This window comes from Notolepis coatsorum (assembly GCF_963971535.1).
Source record: "Notolepis coatsorum genome assembly, chromosome: 12".
NCBI classification, from domain to species: Eukaryota; Metazoa; Chordata; class Actinopteri; order Aulopiformes; family Paralepididae; genus Notolepis; species Notolepis coatsorum.
In genome coordinates this window covers 35432439-35450287 of record NC_140176.1, presented here as the reverse complement: position 1 = coordinate 35450287, position 17849 = coordinate 35432439, and the positions used below count along the sequence as shown (strand labels likewise).

Genomic DNA, 17849 nt, shown 5'->3' with positions numbered 1-17849 from the left:
GAGTGATGCACAAAATAACTTAAAAGAAAATAATAATTTAAAACAATGAATAAAGTGTGCATGAAATAATAGGGGAAAGAAAACGTTAGGAACTTGTTACATTCACCCAGACAAGGGCTGAGTAATCACACACCCCCCTCTCTCTCTCACACACACACTCTCCCAGCTCTCTTTCTCTCTTGCCCCTTCCTCATCTCTCTCACCCCCCCCCCTCTCTCTCTCTCTCTCTATACATCTCACACACACACACGAACACTTCAGAAACAAACATAGTATCAATGAGAGCATCAATAATACACCTGAGTGAAGTCTAGCAACACATTTTTTTTTTAAATAATAATTAAAAAAAATTCTTAAAAGTGAATCATGAGTTAAAAAAATAGTGGCGTTAATAGAATCGGGCGATAACGTGTTAATACCGCGTTAACTTTGACAGCCTTAGATATCATATCCGTCATATAATTTACCGGTAGGCCTAGTATCAACACATTTAACCCCAGTTTTATTCCTCCTTTTGCAATGATGCAGGGTTAATGATGAACTGTCTCTCAGGTTCATTACAGGTGACACCCATCACTGCAGTGTACAATAAGGTCCTCGTCGTTAGCTTAGAGTAGACGACAGAGTACAGCAACTTGCACTGGGCCTGGTCTACAAGATACACTACACGACCAAGGTACCCAAGGTACCCAAGGCAAGACCACCCACATTTCATTGTATACTTGTATGCCGTGACAAATAAAACTCTTGACTTGACTTGACTTGACCCATGTACATGTCAAAATACTTCCCAAAGGTCAGTGAATACCACGATCACAACACCAGAGGGAGCTCCATAAATCATGTTAAACCCAGATTCGGCTCAAACAAGGGACTAAACACATTTCGCAATTATGCCACATCAATGTGGAACGCCCTACCCAAAGCTGTAAAGTGTTCAAAAACACTCTCAAAGAACACCTACGGGAGACTGCATTTCGAAACTGGCCTAACCCAGTTGTACAGTAAATGACCAAGTATGGCTTTGTCAGTATTCCAATGTACAGTGTACAGTGTACAGTGTGTGTGTGTGTCCCTACCCAACCCCCCCCCCCCAACCTCCCATGCTGCAATCTGTTAATAAACTTTTCAATCAATCAATCAAAGCAACAACTCCTGTGTGCCAACAATTCCTTGTGAATGACGTACATAGTTTAATAGGGAGTATAACTGTGCTGTACATTGCGCTGTAAAACTCAGATGTACTTTCTAGCTGCACAAAATGTACGTTTTGTAATCATTATGGTCAGGATTTTACAGCACTTTAAAAATAAGGAGAATAAGCATGAGCTTGTCAAATGCCATGGTGGACCAAAACAAAGGGAGCGTGGGCCACAAATTAGGCAGCGCTGCTATAATCCTACCCAACAGTTGAGTTTAAATACACCCCTAGGTTTACATAAGTGATCCGAGTGATTTAAAATACAATAAATAATTACCAGGACAACATCAATTTATTTTCCAGGATATTTGGTCATTTTAGTAATTTTCCCAGGTTTTCCACGACTGTAAATCTAGTCTCTGAGTTTCCAGGTTTTCCATAACGAATGGGAACTCCGACATATAATCTCAGTAGCTCTCTGAGCTCTTTAGTATAGTGACACCCCTAGAACTCACTACAAAACCTTCACACAGGCGCTGGCTGGCTGGCTGAGTGTTGTACAGGCTGGCTGGCTGAGTGTTGTACAGGCTGGCTGGCTGAGTGTTGTACAGGCTGGCTGGCTGAGTGTTGTACAGGCTGGCTGGCTGAGTGTTGTACAGGCTGGCTGGCTGGCTGAGTGTTGTACAGGCTGGCTGGCTGAGTGTTGTACAGGCTGGCTGGCTGAGTGTTGTACAGGCTGGCTGGCTGAGTGTTGTACAGGCTGGCTGGCTGGCTGAGTGTTGTACAGGCTGGCTGGCTGGCTGAGTGTTGTACAGGCTGGCTGGCTGGCTGAGTGTTGTACAGGCTGGCTGGCTGAGTGTTGTACAGGCTGGCTGGCTGAGTGTTGTACAGGCTAGCTGGCTGGCTGAGTGTTGTACAGGCTGGCTGGCTGAGTGTTGTACAGGCTGGCTGGCTGAGCGTTAGAAGACACTGTATTACTGCAGATCTTTCCCTAAAAAGTGGTATAGAGGGGCGCAGCGCCACTATGACAACGCACCAGCGCCACCATGTGTTTAAAATAATTATAATAATAAAAGATTTCGGCAGCATTGATCGCTTGCCACTAGGAGTGTAACGATGCGACCTCACAACGATTCATTTCGATTACGATTATTCAGGCAACGATTCAATGCATCATGAATTCTCTTCATTTGACCACAATTCTATTCGATACATGTTCTATCAGTTAATTCCCCAAAAAATTTTGAATACACAAATGTGGCTGGGGGAACTGATTCACTCAGCATGAATGGACTATAGGTCAATAAAAACAATACACACCAAAAGAAAAACATTATTTCGATTATGATCGATTCTAACATTTTCAAATCGATGCAGTTGAATAGTCACATTAGAATCGATGCATTTCGATTAATCGATGCATTGTTACACCCCTACTTGCCACCCAGAAGTGCTGCTTGCAGAGTTGTCCAAAACCATGGTCTGTCTGCCTACAGCGCACTGGAGAACTGTGCTTCCAATCAACTTAGAAATAAATATATGTATCAAGAATCACCCCCCCCCCCCCCCATATCAATATAGGTAGGCGACAGGGAAATAATACCAACACAACTCTCTCTGTTTGTCTGTCTGTCTCTAGTATCTACAGTATCTATCTATAGTATATATCTATAGTATCTTTTTTTTTTTATCCACTTTTTCTCCCATTTTCTATTTTTCGTCCAATTCAACCCTCCCCTGTCTCGAACGCTGTTTCATGCCTCCCACAAGCCGGCTGCAATGTGGACTACCGGTAAGTCATACATAGCACGAGTCCCCTCCGATACTCGAGGTAACAGCAGTCGCATCTTTTCACCTGCGCGCCGTGATCTTTCAGCGTCAGGGGTCTGCGCTTTGGAGGGGCGCCGCCCCCATCGCTTCCTGATTCTACTGTGCAGGCGCACCAACCGACCTGTAGGAGTCGCTGTCCACAACGCCCGATCCCCACCCATCAGTTTCCCACCCCCTAATACTGCCAATGTGTATTAGTGTGGACGACCAGCTAAACTGAAAGCAATGTGGAGCGCTGGGCTCGAACAGGCGAACCCAGCGTCTCCAGTATTCGTGGTGAGCGCCTTGCCCACTGCACCACGTAGCCGCCCTATATCTATAGTATCTATATCTCTCTCTCTCACACACATCCACGTAGCCTTCGGTCGACATACCATATTCACATATGCATACACTTTCTCTCTCTCTCCCTCCCTCACATCCATGTAGCCCTTCTGTCCACACAGCCTTCTCATAGTCTGCATCACATCTATAACTCATAGTCTGTACGTCAATGCTGCACTTAGTTGCGTCTACTCTCTCGTGTATAAATAATACTTAGCTCGCCGTTCTACAGAGATCTAGGCTACAGGACCACTGCTGTAACCTAAGTCTCCCCGTGTTGCAACATGTCGTTCTGTCAGTAAACTCTATCCTTAACACTATGGTCGCCAAAAACGCCGTACCAAGTCTTTCCCCGCCATGCTCATTCTGCCAAAGACGCCGTACCACGTCTTTGATATCAATATTTCAAAAATCTGTGATCGAAATCATATTTCTCCCCCGGAGACTTGAGATATACTGTTGAGCCCCTCTCAACTCTCCAACGGTTCAAGAGCGCCATCTGGTGGCCGATCGGCGGATCGCCCAGAGCGGAAACAGGAAATGGAAGCTGGTGCTCATTTCAATTCGGTCCGATCACTCGGTAATAGTCCCAGGACTCGAGCTAGACACAACGGATAGCAATCCGTTACCAATAACTCGATAAACAACATGATTTGGACGTATATACTATTATACAACCTGGAAATGGATCGCATATTTCTACATCCCATAATAGGAATATTTCTGTTCCACGCTCATCACCCAACGCTATGAGGAAGCTACGGTAAGATTCAGCGTTATTTTTTAATGTGTTCGATACCAACTGCTCTAATGATCATATCACCCACACTAGATGAATCATCTAACGTTGGCCACGGAATTATAAACGACCCCCCCCCCCCCATCCGACATTTTTTATCTCGCACAGATTCCTATCAAACTGTATTTGATCATCAATATAATGCATTTGGGGCTATAAATGACGTTCTGGAGAAAGCTGCAGAAAACGATAAAAACATACTTATACTTTAGACTGTATTTTAGTATGAATATGTGAATGAAAAAGTATAACGTTGCTACACCCTGAACAATAGATACTTGACGTTGAATGGGCCATAGTAATGTCAATTTAGCAATACAATTTAAAAAGTTATAGCCCTGCAAAGAAGGTAAACATCCCCATAGACAAATAGAGCTGGTGGAGGATGGTATATTAAGAATATAAGCCTGGCGACCAAAGTGTTAATCAAAGACTCTGTTGTCTGCCTCTGTTAATAATCTGGTCAAATGATCCCACATCAGTCGGCCTGGGTGATATATCAAAGATTTACCGATACCGGTAAAATCTGCATATGGCTCGCCGACAACAAACTATCATTACACATGGGCAAAACAGAGTCCATTCTCTTCGGTTCAAATAACAAACTCAGCAAGACCGACGGCTTCTCGGTTACAGTGGGTGACAATATTATCACAAGGAAAGATGAAATTACCTACCTGGGTTCCATCCTAGAGGCTAATCTTTCCTGTGGCAAAATGGCATCCAATGTAATAAAAAAAGTCAACCAACGAACGCGATTCTTGTACCGGATCTCCTCTCTGGTAAACAAGAATACCCTGAAGACTCTAGCAGGAGCACTCATTCAAGGGTACTACGACTATGCTTGCACCTCATGGTACCAAAGCACCTCAAAGGCACTAAAAAACAAATTACAAACATCTCAAAACAAGCTAGTCAGACTACTACTTGACCTGACTCCTAGAACCCACCTCACCCCTGCCCACTTTGACAACCTAGGATGGCTTAGAGTAGACGACAGAGTACAGCAACTTGCAATGGGCCTGGTCTACAAGATACACTACGCGACCAAGGTACCCATGTACATGTCAAAATACTTCCCAAAGGTCAGTGAATACCACGATCACAACACCAGAGGGAGCTCCACAAATCATGTAAAACCCAGATTCGGCTCAAACAAGGGACTAAACACGTTTCGCAATTATGCCACATCAATGTGGAACGCCCTGCCTAAAGCTGTAAAGGAATGTGAATCACTACCCACCTTCAAAAACACTCTCAAAAAACACCTACGTGAGACTGCAATTCGAAACTGGCCCCTACAAATGTCCTAACCTAGTTGTACAGTAAATGACCAAGTAAGGCTTTGTCAACATTCCAATGTACAGTGTAAAATGTGTGTGTGTCCCCTACCCAACCCCCCCCCCCGTCCCCCCCCCCCCCCCACCTACAATGTACAGCCCTCACCCAACCCACCCAACCCCACCCCACCAACCTCCTCCAATGTACAGTTTCTACGCCAAATGTATATACACTCCTTTTCTGGACACTTTTGTATCACAAACAGTACTGTATTTGCAAATCTGATATGTCATAAATGTATAGATGTAGCAGTACTGTCTATCTGTATGTCATGTATGTCATATATGTTATGATGAATTGAAAATGGGGGACCCTGGTGGAAACAAGACGAAAGTCTTTCTCTGGTCTGCATCCCCTTAACAATTGTATGTATTGAGATGTACTGTACTGTACCCATTCTGCAATCTGTTAATAAACTTTTCAATCAATCAATCAAAACCGGCATTATGAGTCTCTTACCAAACTAATGTTGCCCCGTATCAGTGTGTGAGGTGATGAATATTGCTCCATACGGCTGTTTCAATTTGTGCTGCTTTATTTCAACTGAATGTACGACAACCAATCACAAGTTTGCTTGTGGTTATTCCACTACCTGGCGAGAGAGAGAGTGGACGGCTGATTGAAACATGATGAGGGTTATGAGGAGATTAAGACAACCCGCCCATTTAGGGCTGGGCAATGAATCCAGTTTCAATTAGGATGTTGTCTTCTTCCCACGATCATGAAAACAAGATAATCCAGATAAAACCATTATTGTGCCACATGCCGTGTTGCTCTCATTTTGTTGTGTTGTAAATAATACAGCGCGCGCACCCTTCCTTCAAAGTGCTTTACAAGTTATGCCTCACATTCACCCATTCACACTGCTTGTCTGGAGCAAGATTCAAGAGGTTTATTTTGTCACATACATACCAGGGCATACAGTGAAATGCGGGTGGCCATGCCCGCTTTGATTGTGCAATAATACTAAATAATAAAATAGACATAATAAACAGGTAATAAAATAGACATAAAATAGGCATGATAAAATAGACATGCTAAAGTCCTGAGATAACGCAATACAATGTTAGCTACAAATTAAGGCACTGGGTCCTATGTACACTACTATACAATATACAGTTTTTACTCTATATCCTTATGCTATACTTGCTATTTCTAAACTATACAAGAAGCACATCAGTTCTTTCCTTAAAGTGACCTTTATTTTCCTGGTTCCTTTAAAGTGTCCTTTCCATTTAGTTTAAAGTGACCGTTTGTGTGTGAGCGAATGCAGAATGTGTGTTGTGTGTGTATGTGTGTGCTCATGTGTACTTGTGTGTGGAGAGTTCAGTGTTCAATGTTCTGATGGCCTCGGGGAAGAAGCTGAGCCTTAGCAGTTAGGGGGTGTCACGCTGCCGGGAGGAGTGGGTATCGAACCGGGAACCTGGCTGAGTGAGGTCAGAGCTACGTGTCACTATGCCGCCTGGCTGAGTGAGGTCAGAGCTACGTGTCACTATGCCGCCTGGCTGAGTGAGGTCAGAGCTACGTGTCATTATGACGGCTGGCTGAGTGAGGTCAGAGCTACGTGTCACTATGCCGCCTGGCTGAGTGAGGTCAGAGCTACGTGTCACTATGCCGCCTGGCTGAGTGAGGTCAGAGCTACGTGTCACTATGCCGCCTGGCTGAGTGAGGTCAGAGCTACGTGTCACTATGCCGCCTGGCTGAGTGAGGTCAGAGCTACGTGTCACTATGCCGCCTGGCTGAGTGAGGTCAGAGCTACGTGTCACTATGCCGCCTGGCTGAGTGAGGTCAGAGCTACGTGTCACTATGCCGCCTGGCTGAGTGAGGTCAGAGCTACGTGTCATTATGACGCCTGGCTTCTAGCAGATTAGCACCTTCGCTGGAGATGATTCTGAGCCGAGATCGTTGTCACCAGAGAGTTGTTATCAGTTATTAATCAGTTATGCCTCAATCTGGTAAATTAGTTTAATGATCCCAAGATACAGTACACAGATAGATACAGCAATATATTGCAATATTTTGCATGCCAATATTACATCAATATAGTGTTGCCAAGTATCGATATTGCTTGACAATCCCATTTTACTGCAATGACAACACAGATGATGTATATACTGTATATCTTTATTGCCAATGTTAATGTTTTCTGTTAGGGTCATAATTTGCAGTTTAAAAAAAGGTAATAAATCACAATACATCACAATATGGTGACTCTAGTAATGTATGTATGGTGATAATACCGTATCGTGGATCCTCTGGCCTAACAAAAATAATGGTTTGGTTCCGGTTGCCAACCGACCGTGCCGATTTAGGTGCGACCCAATTTATTTATGAGTTAAAAAAATATATATATATTTAATTTTAAAGAAAAGAAATAATTTTTTTTTTTTCAATAAAGTTTCATAAAAATCTTAGTCAAACCTTTAGTATTATAGATATTAAACATGCTGGCAGAGTACATGCATCCATGTTGTCGTGAAAATTTTAATTAAATAAAGAAATTCCCTATCCATAGTCGCCGTGGGAAGAGATAAAATAAATAAAATAAAAATAAATAATTCCCTACCTACTCATGGCCTTAACTGACAACCAACAGGAACCGAACCTCTGGTGATTCCCACCTCTAGATGATGATACACAACAATATATTCCCAGCCCTACTGACCGGACGTAACCAGTGTGAGATAAGACTGACAGGCATTCGTTAAGGAAATGGGGTGATGGTGACGTAGATACTTGTCTCTTGATGACCCCTCCAGCATGTTGACTCAAGGTATGACTCCAGAGAGAGATAGAGAGAGAGAGAGAGAGAGAGAGAGAGAGAGAGAGAGAGATAAAGAGAGACCAAGAGAGAGAGACAAAGAGAAAGAGAGACAGAGAGAGAAAGAGAGACAGAGAGAGAAAGAGAGATAGGCTGACTGGCTGTAAACACTTATCATGTTTCAGTAGTGGTAAAACACACCAGGATGTAATGCAAGAGTGTTCTACTCATTATCTGATGAAACAAAACAAAAAAGGGCTTCTATCAGCCACTTCTGAGCCACTGGCCTCATCGTCTGATGCTCATATGTCTGTGGTTAATAACTCTGCTGGCACGGGGTGCCATAGGCTGGTCTGTAGGATCAACAGCTAGGTTATGCAAGGGAATGATTATTACCCTCCTCCGCTGTTTCCAGACACACTGACAAGGCTATGAGCAAAACGTATAGACATCACAACGCACAAGACTACTCTTTTTTTTTGTCTTATAATCTTATCATTTTATCATCAGGAAGTTTTGGTTTCGGGGGGTGGGGGGCTGCCAAAGGTAGTTTTTGGAACAAAAACTCCCTACCCTCCTTCAAAACCGCTCTCAAAGAGCACCTACGCCTACGGGTGGCTGCAATTAGAAACTGGCCCCAGTAAATGTCAAAATCCCCCCCACCCCCACCCACCCAACCCCCTCCAATGTACAGTTTCTTCCCCTTCGGATGAGTATATTTTTTTATAATCTCTTTTTCTTACACAGTACCGTATATTTGTATGTCTTGTATGTCATAAATGTCTTGATGAATTGAAAATGGAGGACCCTTATGTAAACAAGACAAAAGTCTTTTTCTGGTCTTCATCCTCTTAGCAGTTGTTAGTATTGAGCTGTACTGTATTGTACCCATTCTGCAATCTGTTAATAAAGTTTTCAATCAATCAAGTCATTAACCCTTTCATGTGTAGTTTTTGTTTTGTTTTATGTGTGCTCTCAGAATTCGATCTTAGAAGTGTACCACTCATAGCAGCCAATGGCAGGTACTCCAGGTAGCCGTTGTGACATCATTAGATTAAAATGTATTGTCATTATACAGCACATCGAAAAAATAGGTTTGACATCCAACCAGAGTGCAAATATAGCAGTAAAGTGCAATAGTGATATACAATGTACAAGTGATTAAACTGGGTATAAAATATATAAATTAGTAAGAGTAGGCAAGATATATGTACAGATATAGATATAGTAAGATATGTAAACAAAAAGTATATGCAGATGGATACAGATGTGGATAGGATAGATATATATATGGTAAGAATAAATATATAAATATTATATATAGGCTATATATACAGCATTATTTTACATGCTTATTGCTATCATACCGAGTTATATGGGTTATATGCAGGAGTAAAAGTAGGTATATAGAAGGATTATAAATATGCAGGTATATTCAGACAGATTTGGATATATATTATATATACATAATATAAATATATAAACGTCTATATAGGGTATGTACAGCACTGTTGTACATGCTATCATACAGAGTTATATGGGTAGACTGTAGTATATGAGGTAGGTAGTAATGATTATTATGATTACAGTGTAGGGCAGGTGTAGACAGGGAAAGCAGTGGGTAGGTATAAATTGAGTCTAGACAACAGAGTTCAAAGTCCATCCAGTATGGGTAACAGAGCCTACACATTAGAATGGTTAGTTCTCAAAGGTTCCATCGCACGCGTGAGAGATTGTACGCCTGATGGTTAAACACGGCTTCGCTGGTGGAACAGTGAGACTTTACCAGCCACAGCCAGGATGTGACAACATGTGGGCTGGTGGTGACTGGTGTTTAATCTCAAGCAACAACTCATACAGGTCCCACTCTGTGTAGACAGTAGGGGTGTAACGGTACACGTATTCGTACTGAACCGTTTCAGTGCGGTACCTTCGGTTCAGTACATGCTGTGTACCAAACGAATGCAACGTTACTTTAACCACTAACAAAACACTTAGAACCACTCTTCACACCGCACCAAGTCAAGTCAAGTCAAGAGTTTTATTTGTCACGGCATACAAGTATACAATGAAATGCGGGTGGTCTTGCCCGCAACGATGTGCAATACAGTGGTACAACATGTAATAGAATCCAATAAAAAAACAACATTGTGCAATAAACAGGTAACAGGTAACATGGTGAGACATCTCGGTATCTGTATGTAGTTAGTTACAGGGCATATAGGACATGCTAGGTAGCTTAGGTAGTGCAATACACTGTTACTGTTGTTATACTAATATTAAAGTGACCTTTCCTTTTTGGCCACCGATTCAGGTTCTGAATTATCTGCCATCACGCCATGGTTGTGTTGTTGTAGTTGTTGTTGTTACTACTGGCACGTTCTTCAGCGCAATGAAAGTGACGTTGTGTGTCTCCTATCTGTCATGCAGCGCATTCAGGCCCACGTGAGAAGTTGAGGATGTTTTTCACAATCTAATATTCATTTTACAATAGAATGTATGTTTTTTTTTATTTATTTTTTACAGGTAGATTATTAATATGAATATAGAATATTCGTTTACAGCCCTAATTAACAGTAACTGCCTACACACCTAGTAGACAGATACTGGTCACACAAAACTATGTGAGCCCGTGAACTAACACGGTAGACAGACAGAGAGGTCTAACAATTGCCACAGAAGGATCTAGGCGGGGCCTTCCATGCTGCCTAGGGCTGTTTGACCCCCTGACCCTGTTATTGCAACAGTCACAAAAACATCACCCGGCTGGCTGGTATTGTTCTCTCCCCCTCCCCAACAACCAAAAACGGTCACCTAGGAGAGTGTATAGCCTAAAACTACAAGACAGTCTAAATGGAATGCGCTTTTGTACCCGTTCACCTTTTTGTCAAAATACTAGGCTACGTATAGTATAGGGGTGGGAAATATACCGCTAGAAATGATACACTGGTAGAGATTTGAGCTAAGGTATAGCCTACATTTCCCCCATATTGCTTCTACAAGATACTGTAGGTAGGACTAGGTACACACACACAAGTGACACGTCACACACACATAGCCTTCTGTCCACACAGCCTGCTTATAGTCTGCATATCATATGTATAACCCAGTCTGTATGGTCGGTCTGGGGAGGGTGTAGATCAGGGGTCGGCAATTAAGTTTGGCCTCGGGATAGTAATTTTCCATTGGTTCTCCCATCCCACGTGACCATTTCTAGCATTTCCATTGGCTATAGTGACAGTCGATAATGATTGTGGAAATACAACAAATCTACGAAACCACTTACTGAGACATCACCCAGACATATGCAAAAGCCAATGTTCCAACTGCTTGAGAGTCTATTCTTAAAATGTTACTTGTCCTTTCGGACAAGTTATATTTTTGTAGGTTTTTATTGATTTTTTTCTACCGGAGAGAGAGAGAGAGAGAGAGAGAGAGAGAGAGAGAGAGAGAGAGAGAGAGAGAGAGAGTGAGAGAGTGAGAGAGTGAGAGAGTGAGAGAGAGAGAGAGAGAGAGAGAATCGGAATCTGAAAAGGGGGTCAATGTCAGACCTTGCAATCAAAAGTTAGGGGGCGCACTGAAATTATGGCAAGGGTTATTAGCCCCCTAACTTTTGATTGCAAAGTCTGACATTGACCCCCTTTTCAGGAGTTGACCTAGAGCCCACCAAGGTCATGCATATCAAGTTTGGTCAATGTCAGACCTTGCAATACACTGTAAGGCACTGTAAGGCTACTGTCCTGCCTCACTTCCAGTGATGAAGCTAAGCTATGCTAACGGAGCGTCTATTCCCAAAGCTAAAATGCACGCACAGAGACAAAAAAGGTATGTATCTTCTTGTCTAACTCCAGGGAAGATGTTAAATAAGCTAATTTCCCAAAATGTTGGAGTTCCCCTTTAACGTGCCACTGCCACTGCATAACATACATGTGTAACGTTAAGTAACTTGTGTTCGGCTGGGAAAGTTCAGCATCACTGCACAGTGCACACACTTGGTTTAATCCAAACGTCCATTCGGAAACGTTGTATTATGAAATAAGACGGGTGAGTGTGAGTGAGTCTCTCTTTTTTTTTGCATGATTGATTCATTTCCTGATAATGTATGACGGTGACCCCTCCTCATCTCGACTAGACTGTGTTGTGTCAGTGTGTTCGTGCATGACTTATGTGACTTTCAAATTATTGTAAACACAACATAGTACTGTGATATTCTGATATATCACATTCTGATATATATTTTTCGTGTAAAATAAAGAAAGAAAACATTTAAAATGTAAAATAATAATTTATTATAATTTCTTTTTTATTAAAGGGGAGGTTCGAACCCATTCATTAACACATTGACGACCAGCGTGTAGCGCCGATTTATAGGCCAGAGGACAGAGTGTTGTCAACAAACCGATGTACTTTCTAACAACTATATATATACTTTATAGTATTGCTATCTGTCCATTCTCATTGTCACTCGAGTGCATAAACCGTGCCTTCATAATGGCTTAAAGAAAATAAAAATCCATCGGTTGGTTGTCATTTTATAGCGCCGTGAATATAAGGTTTATCGCGGTTTTCGCCTCGTCTTTTTTCTGGGAAGCTAGATATGAGGCTAAAAGCTAGTCACGTTATATCAAACGCCATTTCTGCTGTATATATACGAATGAAATAAAACAAACTGCGTAGCATCCGGACTATTACAGAGCATCTATGGATGAAATGGGGGCGGCGGGGAACGCCGATTACTATTATTGATTAGCAGTACAGTGTGCGTTCAATATACCATTTTCACTGATCGATCACGTTGAGTTTTAAAACAATGTCCAATCCAGCTGTAATTTGGGGGAATAGTATCCTACCGTCAGGCCATGTGATCGCCGGCAGCATTTAGTCATTAGTCATCGGAATCTGGTAGATCGATATGTCCATTGGCTAATCATAAATCCCATTATTCCAGGCTGAAATCTGCTATCGGTAACGGGATCAAAGATGGAGGGTGTTCGTTTGGAACCGAGGCTCATAGGAAAACGCCCACAGACAGCAAAAATAATTTTTTTTTCAATCGCCCTCAATGATACTGCAGTGGAGCGATGGCGCCCCTAAGCGGATCTGGCCGGTATTGCATGTTTTGAAAATCAAATATGTGGGTAGGTCCTGCAAGTCGATCGCGGACGTTAATAGCGTTATTAATATGGAATAAAACAATAACAACTCGCCACAAGTTAACTCGTGGCTCTGGTCCTCAACGGGTGGAATCGAAACACGTAAATATATACGTGGACGGTCCACATAGTGTTAAGATTCGAGTGCCAACGTAACAAAAGAAGGTCCGAACCTTCAAGCGTTTGGGCTCAGCCCTACCAGCCACCACCACAAATAGTATAATATAATAACCTAACGCACCCTGGCCAGCCACCACCACTAATAATAATAACAGTGGGGAACGCTGGGGAAATTCAAATAAAAGCAGCTTAACTTTCTGCCTCTTTCACACAAAGAATGTCAGATCTGTCTGGTGGAGAGAATAATGTGGCCTAGTAATATCTCAATCCCTTTTGACCAGTCTGACCCAAAGCCCAATGGTGGAAACTAAGTCTACATTGTTGAGTGAATGTAATAATTAGAATAGGTACTCTGTATTATGCCAATACAATACGTAAGTAAGTACTCAGAATCGAGGTACTGAAAGGTGACATCGTTCCGTCATCCCTGTACCAGCCGGACGACCCGTCCTATCGCTGGCTACTCCCAGACCGTGGGCTCCCTGGAAAGCTGCCTAATCAAAATGGAGTGACTGTAATCACATGTGCCCACTATTCTGACACAATGAACTGCTGCTCAGCCGTATGCACAGAGGTCACTATGAAAGCTCTTACAAACAGATGCTGTTTTGCACTCCAGCGGATAGGGATGGGCGCGAGTCATTGATTACACGAGTACTCGCCGCTTCAACTGAACTCAAGTGGTTTTTGAGGGAACTCTTTATTTTATTTGTAGTTTTATTTGGTTACCAAGTATGTTCACTAAAAGTGGCTTGTTTTTGCTACTGAAACAGAAATCTGGCTCTGAAGTCCCGTGAGGCGTGAGTTGTTGCAGGAACTTCGGAAGACAAGTGGAGACCGAGAGAGTTGGAGAGGAGTAGGCAGGTGCCGGTCAAAAAACCTCTAAAAGCGTGTTCGTTGATTGCTGCAACAGTTAGGACAAAGGTAGAAGATAACGCAACAGGTGGTTAAGTTTGATTATAAGGATGGAAACGAAGTCAGATTTCAGAATATACCAAAAGATGAGTTTATTCTAATTCACACAAGTAAAATTTGGTTTACAGGCCTGTGATCCAACAGCATAACAGGAGGAATGTAGAAGGAATGATGAATCGTGAGAGACATCAGATTTTATACATGAACACTCCTAGTTTAACTTTCGATACGTACTGCTAGGTGACTGGTTAATAAAAGTGATGAGGTAATGGTTGTTCACCCCAAAAGGTGGTGGCGTTTGTCATGTGTTGCGTTACTCGAGTTCAACCTCACCCAGTCAAAACGTCCTTGAAATCCAGTCTGTTCTGGTTGGAGAAGATACATTTTAATAATGTTCTCATGTTGTGCAGTCCTATCTGTTTCTTTGTGGTGCATCCACGACTGTGTAACAAATCTTGCACAGTATTTTTATCTTTTTTTTATCTGGTTCCGACTCCTCGAAACCAAAGTGTTTTCAGACGACTGAATTTGTGTTAACGTTCTTCTCAAACAAAGGCTGCCTTTCTGTCATCTTCTACAAGTTACCAAAGACGTATCAAAATAACTGGAGAAATGCGCCGTGGCTCCCTCCTCCCCATGAGCTGAAACTACTATAAAATTATAATAATATATATTGTCTGTTAAAAAAAATTGCAGTGAAAGCTTGGGGCCAGCTTAGAAAAAGATGCATCGTTATCTAATAGGTGATTGCTCTACCCTCTGTTCCACTGTGTGTATGCGTGTGTTTTCGTGTTCAACGTTAAACTATTGTGCAACCTTATACACTGTACTTAATGGTTTTAAGTGGCAGGAAATTACAGCAAATGGCTCTTTATTGCAAATTGTTTTGCCTCCACGGCGGGCGGCATAGCCCATCCTCGGGACCACCCCCTAGTTACGACTCAGCACCATCTTGTTTGAAAATCCTGGGGGGGAAAGCCCTGACTAGAGCCATAAATTATGGTCTCACCAAGGACCGAGTTTCTCATGGAAATTAAAGAGGCCAACATACTCACCATTCCTGGTGGATGAATTTAATACTGCCAGTGCAAACGCAGGGATGGTACAGGAGCTTGTCTGGGGTTCCCTCTGAGCGACACACGCGGCAGATGTCCGCTGCACATCAGGAGGATGTGGAGGAGGACCCCCGTGGTGAAGACAAACAAGTGTGCAGGCGGAAAGAAGAGGAGACGGGAGGTTAGAGTCTGGTGTCGTCAAGAGAAATGTTTACAATAACATGAATATTAAAAAAGGTGCTGCAAGTGGTATTTCATTGTTAAAGTAAGTGTTAAGTAGCTCTACATTCCAACAGCCATCACTGATAGTGTTTGGTCAGTAACATGGGTCTCTCCGTCCCTCTGTTCTGCAGTAAACAGAAAATGCATTTCCTGGTATCCCGTTCCCACTTGATCTAATCAGGAGAGAGAATCCTAGATATTTTCACTTATTCCAAGCCTTTTATTTGATCACTTTTTACAGATAATTTTACTTGTAAAACTAGTTTTTAGTTATTTCTTGTTGTTGCAGTGTGGAGTTCTCTCTCCTGATTGGATAGAGTGGGAACGGAATAATACCAGAAAATGTATTTTCTCATTTTTCTGTTTACTGCAGAGTGGAGGGACAGAGACCCATGTTGTGAACGGAAGATATCACTTCAAGTTTCTTTATTAGTTGTCATACAGAAGTACAGAATACTTTTATATAAAATGCTTCTTTCTGTTTTGCTCCAGAGATTGTGCTAGATAAAATAGATAAGTATAAAATAAGTATAGTAAGTATAAAATAGAAGTCAAGTACGTAGACAAGTGTTCAATATACATATGTACAATGCAGAGTAGAAAAGTAACTGAGTTACAATACAATAATACTATACAGTACAATGCAGAAATGGGATGAGGTACAATTTAGGTACAATTTACAGTAAGGTGTAATGAGGTATGGGTTGTAGTGCAAATTCTTTACCAATAAATATAAAGTGTGTTTAGGTGTCTAAAGTGGGTGCTGCAGTGGGTTGTTTGTGAGTGTGTGCGTGTGGATGGATGTGTGTGCTGTCTGTGAGTGCATTTGATGGTTGTTAGTAATAGTACACCGTGTTATTGTCATTTAGCATTCTGATGAATACCACCTACAGCAGCTTTAAATAGGCTAACGAGAATGAAGAGCCGTCTACGCTCATCTCGGACCCAAAACTGTGCCATGATGGGATACTTGAGGACCAGGACCACCACCATCACCGCCATGAGCATCACGTTACTCCCTCTTCTACTCGCTTTAATTAAAGCCTGGTGGTCTAGTAGTCCTGCGCTTTGCAACACATTCAGATATGTTCCATCAAACGTACCTAGCACGCTAATAGCTTATGATATCATCAATACCATCGACATAATAATGTGCTCTCTTTGTTAACGTCAGCTGATTCTAGATCACCGCCAGCCCGGTGGACAGCTAACACCGGGGTGCTGGGACCAGGCCAGCACGACACCAGCCCACCATGCAGGGGCTTCTCTCTCTCTCTCTCTCGCCGACAGACGATCAATGATGCAACGTTGGAGCCAACCACGGCTAGCTAGCTAACGTTAGCCGCAATGATGAGCACTGCTCTGTATTTACCTTCCTCGGCGGTGTCCATTTTTGTTCAATGTGCACTGGTCTCCCTCTTCTTCCAGGCGCTAGCTCCACTATTTTAAATCCATCCACGGCGCAGACAATAACGTTTAGCTGGCCTAAACTAGTATCGAGATCAGAATATCCTTGGGGGTCGGATACATTGACAATCGTAAAATGGTGTCCACCACCGGTTTGAACACCAGCTCTCTCTCCTCCTCTGCTCCGTGGCGTCTTGTTGTCACGGGCCGATCCTTGATGCCTCCAAACGGGGGGGCAATGGGTTTAGTTTTTACGCTGAATTTTCCAACCGAACGCTGCGCTAGCATCACACCTCCCTCCTCCTCTACTTACTCCTTCCTGATCTGTGACCGAGGAGACAATATGGCTAACCTCGCTAGCTGCCCTACTGGTCGCTACTAGCTCCTGCCTCCTGTCACAACACGACGCACGACGGCGTCCCACGCTTTACGGCAGGAGAGACTTCCGTGAAGGAAGCAGACTTACTGCACTTCCGCGTTACATGGAGCTCGTGAGGGGGAAAGACCCTATATATATCTATGGGAAAGACCACTGCACTTCCGCGTTACATGGAGCTCGTGAGGGGGAAGATAGCGCGTGGGGATTGATTGATTGATTGAATTGATTGAAAACTTTATTAACAGATTGCAGAATGGGTACAATACAGTACAGCTCAATACACACAATTGTTAAGGGGATGCAGACCAGAGAAAGACTTTCGTCTTGTTTACATCAGGGTCCCCCATTTTCAATTCATCAGGACATATATGACATACATACATGACATACAGATAGTCAGTA

The 17849-nt window shown here is 42.7% G+C and overlaps 1 protein-coding gene across 1 annotated transcript in view; it reads right to left on the bottom strand.

The window, feature by feature from the left end:
• LOC311238552 (E3 ubiquitin-protein ligase MARCHF6-like) overlaps positions 1 to 17430 on the bottom strand; it is a 51403-nt gene extending 33973 nt beyond the window's left edge. Inside the window, exons 1-2 of the mRNA XM_084326652.1 lie at positions 17034 to 17430; positions 15440 to 15539 (exon numbers count right to left, since the gene is read on the bottom strand). Of these exons, the coding sequence (XP_084182778.1) occupies positions 15440 to 15539; positions 17034 to 17052 (119 nt within the window). The 5' untranslated portion in view covers positions 17053 to 17430. The remainder of the gene's footprint in view (positions 1 to 15439; positions 15540 to 17033) is intronic.
• Between the last annotated feature and the right edge of the window lie 419 nt (positions 17431 to 17849).